The 9,173-nt window shown below is 51.3% G+C and overlaps 1 protein-coding gene across 1 annotated transcript; it reads right to left on the minus strand.

Moving 5' to 3' along the window:
- Nucleotides 1–1,413: 1,413 nt before the first annotated feature.
- Nucleotides 1,414–7,050, minus strand: Ankrd23 (ankyrin repeat domain 23). The gene is made up of 9 exons (XM_031367200.1): nt 6,963–7,050; nt 5,410–5,556; nt 5,080–5,208; nt 3,834–3,965; nt 3,558–3,656; nt 3,373–3,471; nt 3,155–3,253; nt 2,967–3,065; nt 1,414–2,883 (listed from the first exon to the last, which is right to left on the minus strand). The coding sequence occupies exons 1-9, from the start codon at nt 6,987–6,989 to the stop codon at nt 2,788–2,790; spliced, it is 927 nt and encodes a 308-aa protein (XP_031223060.1). The 5' UTR covers nt 6,990–7,050; the 3' UTR covers nt 1,414–2,787.
- Nucleotides 7,051–9,173: the final 2,123 nt, after the last annotated feature.

Below are 9,173 nucleotides of genomic sequence, written 5' to 3' on the forward strand. Positions count from 1 at the left end.
CAGAGAAACCCTGTCTCAAAAAACAAACAAACTCAATTTATAATCCTGCCCCACCCCCACCCCTGCTTAGCCTAAGGATGTCCATTTGTTGGAAGGACGTATTCCCTTTGCTGTATAGCTACCTGGGTGTGTTTTGTGTGGCACTCTGAATTGTCAACTACTTAATGTTAGTTTCTGTCCACTACACTCTTGATCACTAAAGTTGAACCCACTTTGGGGTTTTTTTCCCCTCTTTTTTCTTAAAATAGCATACCAGCCTGGGCGTGGTGGTACATGCCTTTAATCCTAGCACTCAGAGGCAGGTGGATCTTTTGTGTTCAAGGCCCACCAGCCTGTCTTACAGAATGAGTTCCAGGACAAAATCCTGTCTCAAAAAACAAAAAAACGAAAAACAAAAAGGGGAGTGGAAGGGGCCAGTCTATGGGCCAAGCTGACCTCACAGTGCCCTGCCTCAGCCTCCGAGATGCTGAGATTACAAGCATGAGACCCATACCTGCCTTTTAGTTCCTTTTCTTTTTTTTTTAAAGTCTCACGTTGTTCACACTGGAGCTCAAAGCAATCCTGAGTCCTCTCAAGTGTGGGGATATATAGGTGTCTAGGAAGGAGGTACCACATGTGGTTCAGATGGTCTGGGGTATACATTTGCTTACAAAGTTTAGAATAGTCCTGTTCACATCTGGCCTGGGCTCTGGTAGGCCTGGATGTTACCATCTTGGGAAGAACCGACATCTTGCACCTTCTAATCCATTTGTAGACTTTAGCATCTTATCCTTTTTTAGGTTTAAACAGTTGTAATACAACTGTGTTTTTTGTATCTGTGTGTTCACTAGTATTAGGGAAGAGATAGATTTTTGTTTGTATTGTATCCTGGACTATTAAGGTATTTCCGACCTACCACCTACATAGGATCCCTTAAAATTTGCTCTGGTGCGTAGATTACCATGTCCTCAACCAATACTTGGATCCCATCTTCAGGGCTTCTGACCTAATGACATTAGGACTTTGTTTAGAAAGGCCTTGCTGTGTAGCCCTGGCTGGTGTGGAGTTTACCATGTTGATCAGGCAGGCCCCAAACTCAGGACTCGGAGGCAGACCTATCATATCAGTACTGGGATTAAAGTTGTGCATCACCACATGCAGCAGACTTCATGACTTTTAAAACTTGTAGTGATTCTAAGAACAGCTGAAGTTTCTGAACTTGTCCATCAAGGGACAGAGTTCCTCAGCCTTTCTTAGAGCCAAAACCGGGCGGGCTCCCTCCGCCAGTGCACATGCGTGTGCCCACACACACAGCACTTGGTACCATGTCATGCTGTCAGTTGGCATGGTGATGGTCATAGTCTTTGCAGTTGGTTTCTGCTGTGTGGCCCAGTATCTGGCCTCCTCTCTGTTCCCACTAGACAAGAGCCAGGCTGAGGTGAATAATCAGTTTAATGAGAAAACATTGATCTGTATAAAAAGTTGCCTTGTGTGTCAGTTAAGTGTCCCCATTTCTGAGGAGTCGTCATATTGAGTAGTCTTGAATGTCTGTGTTGCCTACGGCACCAGTATCAAGGTGCACGCTGGTTGGCATGACGGGGCAGGACCTGCCCAATGGAAAGATAGGCGCCCCCCCTAGGAGGGAACACTAGTCAGGTTCTTCATGTAGCAACAATGGCCAGAGGCTGCCAAAATTCATCAAAAAATAAGTGCTTAAAAATGGGCATCAGCCGGGGGCTGTTTGGGAGGCAGAGCCGTCACCTTTTGCCCTCTGCTCAGCCGCGGCTTCAATGGGGGCCCAGCTCTTAAACGTCCACTTCCTGGAACTTAAGGAGCCAGCCCTGCCTGCAGCACAGGTTTACACCAGTGAGGCTGGAAATAGCTGGGACAGGAAGCAGCCATGTGGGAGGGAGCCTGTGTGTCTTTACACCACCAGCTGGCACGGGACTGGAGAGGGATGTATACCATTGGCATCGTCCCAAAGAAAGGTGCAGGACAGGACTCCTTTCTTGCTTTCTCCAGCACCAGGGGGCGTTAGAGCCTTGGGGTAAGCTAGGGTTGCGGGCCACCGCCCCAAGAATTGAGTGGGCCACAAGCAATCCCCAGCGCCCAGCGCCCTGACCTCACTAAGGCAAGCAGGGCTGCCCAAAGCCTTTAGGTAGAGTTTCCCCAGAGTAACACTAGTTCCAGCTCATCACTCTCCAGCTTCCGGGGTAACGTGGTAGGTACTGGCTTCTATAGGGCCTCAGTCCTGCTGACATGCCCCTCAGCCTGCCAGAACCCCACCTTCAGAGCTCTGAAGAGTAGAGATGGCTAGCACTACCAGACACTCGCTACCAGGGTTGCTACTGATAGGAATGAAGTCCCAGGAGAAACGCTGCCCAGAGGACAGAAGTGACCTGCACTGATGCCTGGCACTCAGCCTTTCTTCTCTCACACCCTGGATGCAGCTGCTGGCCACATCTGAATGTCTACTTACAGGAGAACAGGCCAAGGCCAGCCTCCTGGTCTAAGGACTGGTAGACAGAGGCCCAGACCCAGCTGAGGGGTAGTGCTGATCTGCTCACTTATGCTCTGGCCTTGGCCCTCATCTGGCCCCCTTTGTTTCTTGCTGCCCTGTGGTCCTCTGCTCCAGCCCTGGCAGGGAACAGTGTTCCTCACTGAAACCCAGGAGGCTGCTCTACCTGTTGCCTCAGGCTCAAGGAAGCAAAGCCAGAGAGAAGTTGAGACTAGAGTAGAGAACCATTTAGGGTGGTGGGTGGGTGGGTGTGGAATGGTGGCCATGAGTGACTCACAAGGTGCCAGTTATCAGCACCTTGTGCGGGGATGCCCCACGTGGGCCTGGAGTGCTTCCCGGATGCCTCGCTGCCAGTCTCGAGCCAACTGCACTGGTGTCAGGGAGGCCTGTGAACAAAGACCCCGGGTCAGTCGGTCTCCCCTGAGTGCTAACTGTACCTCAGCACAGACCTTGCCTGGCTGGCACTCACCACATTCTTCATGCCCAGCTTGGCTCCATAGAGCAGCAGCAGCTTCGTTGCTTTGTGGTGCCCGTAACGCACAGCCTCGTGGAGTGCTGTGTCCCCTTCCTGTGGGAGGGAGAGCAGGCAGTCACTGCTATGGGCCCAATGCAGGAACAAGCCGTTGACACTGATGACTTCCAGTCACACACACCCACCTTATCCTGTGCGTTGATGTGGGAACCACACTCAATGAGGTGCTCCAGGCAGTCCACGTGGCCCATGCGCACTGCCACATGGAGAGGGGTGCTCCAGATCTAGGGGTAAGTGGGGTGCAGTGCTGGATCTGAGCCGTGCCTTCTTGCAGGGTGAGTTTCTGCACCCTGAATGCTGGCCCTAATAGTGTCACCACCCAGAGCCGGCACCTGCCCCTCACCTTGTCTTGTGCATTGACCTGAGCCCCCTGGTTAAGCAGCCGCTTGAGAATGTCCAGGTGTCCTCCACGGCAGGCCCAGAACACGGGCGTCCTGTCCAGCTGCAACACCAAGTGTCAAGGTGTTACCAAGCAAGCTAACTAGATGAGCCACCACGTTCACCATGAGGGACACCCTTGCGACTTACCAAATCCCGTGCTTCTATAGCAGCCCCTGCCGCCAGCAGCTTGTTCACCAGCTGTCCGTGGCCCTTCAGACAGGCCCAGTGCAAGGCTGTGCAGTGGAGCTGGGAGCGTAAACAGAACATTAGGCCAAGAGTGCAGAGTTACTCCCTAGAGGAACCCACTCCCACCGCCACACCCTTGTTCCTAGAACAGGTCAGTTACCCAGTGTCTCTGGTGAGGACTAAAGTGTTCAAATGGCATACATAGATGTCATGAGCTCATCCACCCGCCCTACCTACCTTGTCATGGGCATTGGGGTCCCCTCCGTCTGCCAGGTACTTGTCAATCAGGGCCTCCTGGTTCTCAGCAGCTGCCTTCAGGAACATTTCCAGGCCCACAGGCTCCAGTGGGACCTGGGGCTGGGGCTGAGGCTGGAGGAGGAGAACAGGACAGAACTAAGTCCCCAAGCCCAGAGATACCTGTCACAGCTGTCTCACCAGTCTAGCCCAGTACACTGGTCCTGTTTGATTCTAGTTGTGGGAGACTCAGAATGGGAAGTGTTAGGCACCGAGTCTTCCTATGCCCTAGTGCATGCACATGCTGAATCCTAACCCCACTACTTTGGGATGTGACCCTCTTGGAAATACTGTGGTTACACTTGTAATTAGATGAGGGCAGAGCCCTTGCCCTACTCTAGGGGTAAGATGCCCCTATGTCATGTTGGGTATGGGCAGGCACACAGGACATAAGCCAAAGGTACAGATGGGTGAGATGTCTACAGACCAGGGGGCACTAGTGCTAGCAGCCCCAAGAAGCTGAGCAGGTGAGTAGATGCTGAAGGCCAGCCCTGCTAAAAACATGTCTAGAACCTGAACAAACTGGAATCACCTGTTTGTGTGGCCAAGTCCCCAGTGGCCACCACTTTGGTACAGCTAGCTGCCTGTGATGTTTGATTCTGTTAATTTGACAGTATCTAGAATCATGTAGGAGACAAGCCCATGGGCACATCATCGAGAGATTATCTAGATTAGGCTAGCTGACGCAAACCGCCCAAACTGAGTGAAATCATTTGGTGGGCTGGAGTCCTAGACTGAAGAAAAAGGAGACAGCAAGCTCCAGAAAGTGAGTGCTGGGGCTGAAGAAGACCTCTGCAGCTAGGGGCACTTGTTCTTGTAGAAGAGCCAGGTTCAATTCCTAGCACCTACATGGTGCTTCACAAATGTCTGTGCTGGGCACGATGCTCTCCTCTGCTTCCTGCCTGTGGTTGCTGTGTGACAGCTCCCTCAAGCTCCTGCTCTTGTGCATCCCCCACAACACTAAACTATACTCTGAAACAGTGAGTCAAGATAAGCCCTTAAGTCACCAGGAATTCTGTTGCAAGAAGCCAAGCAGCTGCTACAGTGCACTATGGAATGTACTGGGATTGTTCTTCCATAGGAAGGGTCTGGGGATGCATTCCATGTGATGGCTGTGCGGCTACGGCCCCTGCACCCAAGACCGGAAGCCATCTGTGCTCTGGAGCACCAGCTCTGCCCTCTTACTCACCTCAGCCCCAGACTCAGGTTCCCTGGGGGGGACTTTGTGTCTCTGTCGTTTTTTTCTTCGTCTTTGAATCAAGTTTTCCAAGTCTGTCAGATTGTCCAGAGTCAGTCTGGAGCTGTTAAATCTTTCCAGCTAGGGCAGAAGAGATGCCCAAGCCAGACATCAGCCACAGGAAGGGACTCAGGGCAGGCTGTTGGCTAAACTAGTTCTGCTTTGAAGAAGCACCCAGTCCCTTTGGTTGGCTGGCTGACAGTGGCCATGGGCTCTAAGCCCTCATTGCTCATAGATACCCACACTGCCCGACTCCCATCACCCCCTTCTGAAAACACTCACTCTCTTCCTCTTCTCTTCCTCCAACTTTAGTTTCTCCCGGGCCACAGCCTCTTGGGGTCCTGGTGTCCAGCCACTAGGCCAGCCTCCAGGGTCAGGAACTCCACATCCAAACTCCAACGCTTTCCTACCAACTCTTTCTCCACTTACCTGCAAGACACGTAGGATAGATTACAGATCAAGACAACCATAGGGATGCTTTGAAATAGGTGGCAGGGCATTAAGATGGCTGAGAGCTGACATACAAAGGCCAGATGTGGACTGGGACTCAGACTGGCTCTTCCTGCTGAACACTTCCTGGTGGGCCACACTGTTGGCGTGCACTCGAGCACTCACACACCACCTGCAATTTTTACCAACTGTGGCAATGGCTAAAGCCCAGGGGAAATGACTGGCTCCCCCTATCAGCAGATCACAGAGTTGAGGGGGGTGGAGTCTATTTATACTGCTGGGTTCATGCCAGGTGACACCTTAGCTTCCACCCTGGGCTTCTACCCCCAGATTCCTGTGAGGTTATGCCACACTGCCATCTGACCCAAGCTTAGAGAAGAGAGGCTCCTGGGTCAAATTCCAAATCCCTGCTTTCAGCTCTTGGGTCTTAGGGAAGTTACGTTTCTGCCTCTGTAAAATGGGTTCAGTGACCATCCACTACAGCCTACCCATCTCCCAGGAGAGCTGGAGAACACAGAGGTTGCAGATGCTGGGACAGAGGAACAGGCTGAGGCTTCTGGCCAAATGGTCCAGTCTTCCCTTCTAAGCCGCTTTAACACCCTCAAGCCTCTTAGACCAGGCTTGGACATCTACCTCCCAGAGGGGGCCAGCGGGGGCCACTGAACCACAGTGAGGCATGTGTGCCTCATACCCTCCTTGCCCCACATAACCAACATCACACAGCTGCACTGCATGGCTGTTTCTCTCACTGCTGGGGGAAACCCAAGAACACCAACTAAAGTGGCCAGAACCTTTGGAAAGTTTCATCTGGACTGCCCCGTGCTTGACCTAAAGGAACTGTATGGGGCTGGTAAGATGGCTCAGCGGGTCTGCTCTTCCGAAGGTTGTGAGTTCAAATCCCAGCAACCACATGGTGGCTCACAACCACCCATAAAGAAATCTGGTGCCCTTTTCTGGTGCATCTGAAGACAGCTACAGTGTACTCATTTATAATAATAAATAAATCTTAAAAAAAAAAAGGAACTGTACATACAGCTATACCCATGGCTGCCAGAGTAACTCACCATTTCTTTTCCACCATCTAGACAGGGGCAAACCTACGAGCTTCAGGGTGCAGCTCTGCGGTAGGGTAGGGTGCTGCCCTAGCATGTGTGAAGCCCCAAGATGGACCCCCAGAACCACATTCATCAAAACCAAACAAACAGACTCAGTAACTCGAGTTTCCCCATCTATTTACCCAGCTTCTTCCCCTCATTTGAGACCTGACCCTCAGATCCCAGAAAGTCTGTCCCCAGCCAGACTTCACTACTCTGGCCAAGTGCTTTGCGTCCCTGCGCCTTGTCCTGAGTCCTCAGCAGACACCCACCCTCCGCTCACATCCTTACCAACTGCTCAATGCTGATGAAGTCCATGGTCCCCCCCCTTGCTCTCCACGAGCCCGGCGAGAGCTCAGCTCTTTTATGGGAGAGCGCTCTCTTGGGGGGAGGGGAAGGACAAAGCTTGTGCCCGGGCCAGATGACTCTGGGGCCCTGTCACACTAACCAAAATACAGGTCTGGGAATGTGGCCCGCTGGGGGTAGGAAAAGTTGCTGTCTGGAGCTGAGTCGGCAGTCTCCTTAGACACCCACTACCCTGCACCTGCCACATCCATCTACTAGGGAGCCATTTTACCACCACATGGGCTGGGGTGCCTGGGCCAGACCCAAGGGAAACAAACATCTCTTACTCTTCAGTTTAGAGTTCACTGGTGAGGAGCCCAGCTCACAGTATACATAGATCTGGCTGCCTGAGATGCTGCAAAGGCCCAGCACAAAGCAGGCAGCCTACAGAGGACCTCAGGAGGGACAACATAAGAAGCTGACCTAATGCCTTGTGAATTCTCTCGTGGGCTACATGATGAAACCAGGCTTCATACGATTTCCCAGCTGGCTAGTCTCAAGGCTGCCTCCCCTCCCAGATTTGCACCTCAGCAGGCTGACAGCCAGCATGGTGTTCTGCCCAGCCTGTCATCAGCCCTCATATGACTGAAGGAGCCTTTCAGGTCCACATCAGATACTCTGGGCATGAAGCATGCCCTTCAACAGGGCAAGAGGACGGAGACCTGCTCCAGGTCTTGCTCTGTCTGTCAATAGCCATGACAGCCAGCCACGAAGCAAACTGGTTTTAGCCAACAAAAAAATCAAATACCTAATTCTTCAGAAGCCAGGAATGCCTTTCACTTCGCTGTGCCCCGAACTCCAGCTCGACCTTTGAGAGGAAATCAGATACCGGGTAAACAAGATTCGAGCGCAGGCAGCATCAACAGAGATGACCATATAAGCTCGAGGGGAGGGATAGTTGAAAGGACCGGAGACCATGGAGGGTCAGCAGAGTGCTTTTTAAAGCCGCCTGGGTATGCTTTCCTTGCAAAAAACACCCACAGTGATGAGGGAAACAGTTACTTCTAAGAGAAAAGGCAGATTAGAAAGTCAGAGTAGCTCTGCTCGCCACTGTCCTACATTTGATGCAGCTGGGCATGGTTACTCGTGATTGTTATTCCAGTACTCAGTTGGGTAGAGGTGACGCTCGCCTTTCATCCAACCACTCTAGAGGTAGAGGCAGGAGCATTGCTGGGAATTTGAGGCCAGTCTGGTCTACATGACCAATTCCAAAAGAAAAAAAGAAAAAACAAAACAAACAAACAAACAAACAAAACCCAAAAAACCCCAGGACTACTACACAGAGAGCTTATCACAAACATTTTTGCAGTCAGGCTGATGAAAGAGGATATGGGGTTCAAAGTTCTTCTGAGCCAGCCAGATGTGGTGGAGCACGACTTTAAACTCAGCACTGCAGAGGCAGAGGCAGGTGGATTTCTGAGTTCGAGGCCAGCCTGGTCTACAGAGTGAGTTCCGGGACAGCCAGGGTGATGATACACAGAGAAACCCTGTCTCGAAAAAAAACAAAAAGAAAAAAAAAATGTATCTGGGCCACTCTGTATCCAACAAAAAAAAATTTTTTTTTAGGAAAATGCTAATTTTTCCCATACAAAGGGATCTGGTATTATCTCTAAATTAAAAAAACAAAAAACAAAAACAAAATAATTATTCTTTATTTTTAAAATAAATCTAGAGACCTGCGTGATTATTCTTGCCTCGGTGGCCCAGGGGAAGGCACGTCTTCCCGACCTTCCCTCTTGTGACTCAGCACGTTATTTGAAGAGTGTCATGCTGTGGCACAGCTTAGCACTCTTCCCACACCGCCACCAACACTGGTATAGGTGGCACCTGACCCCTCTACCAGGGAGCAGATCAGTGTGTCTTTTCTCGGTATGTCAGTCCTCCCTCTCCCTCCCCTCTCCTCCCCCTCCTCAGTCTCATACTATTGTTCTAACTCACCTCTAACTCATAATTCTGCCTAAGCTCCCGAGTGCTGCACTTGCGTTAGCTGCCATGCCTGGTGCTCTTTTTTTCAAATATGCAGCATAGTTCAATGCGTCTCTCGCCCTCAGTTCTGGGGAAGCCAGGGCCTTGAGCTTCTGCAGAGTTTGTAAATGAGTCTAAGTACACTTACATCCTCTGTAATCAAGGATGAGTCTGCCTACGTTGCTATGGAGA

Source organism: Mastomys coucha, unplaced genomic scaffold (genome assembly GCF_008632895.1).
Source record: "Mastomys coucha isolate ucsf_1 unplaced genomic scaffold, UCSF_Mcou_1 pScaffold14, whole genome shotgun sequence".
Classification (NCBI taxonomy): Eukaryota; Metazoa; Chordata; class Mammalia; order Rodentia; family Muridae; genus Mastomys; species Mastomys coucha.

What these genes read in the sequence shown, in the direction of transcription:
- Ankrd23 (XM_031367200.1), bottom strand. Translation starts at nt 6,989, where the DNA reads ATGGACTTCATCAGCATTGAGCAGTTG. An exon ending in AACCTGAGTCTGGGGCTGAG is followed by an intron (nt 3,966 to 5,079) that starts GTGAGTAAGAGG and finishes CTCCTCCTCCAG; the next exon opens with CCTCAGCCCCAGCCCCAGGT. An exon ending in CTATAGAAGCACGGGATTTG is followed by an intron (nt 3,472 to 3,557) that starts GTAAGTCGCAAG and finishes TTGGTGTTGCAG; the next exon opens with CTGGACAGGACGCCCGTGTT.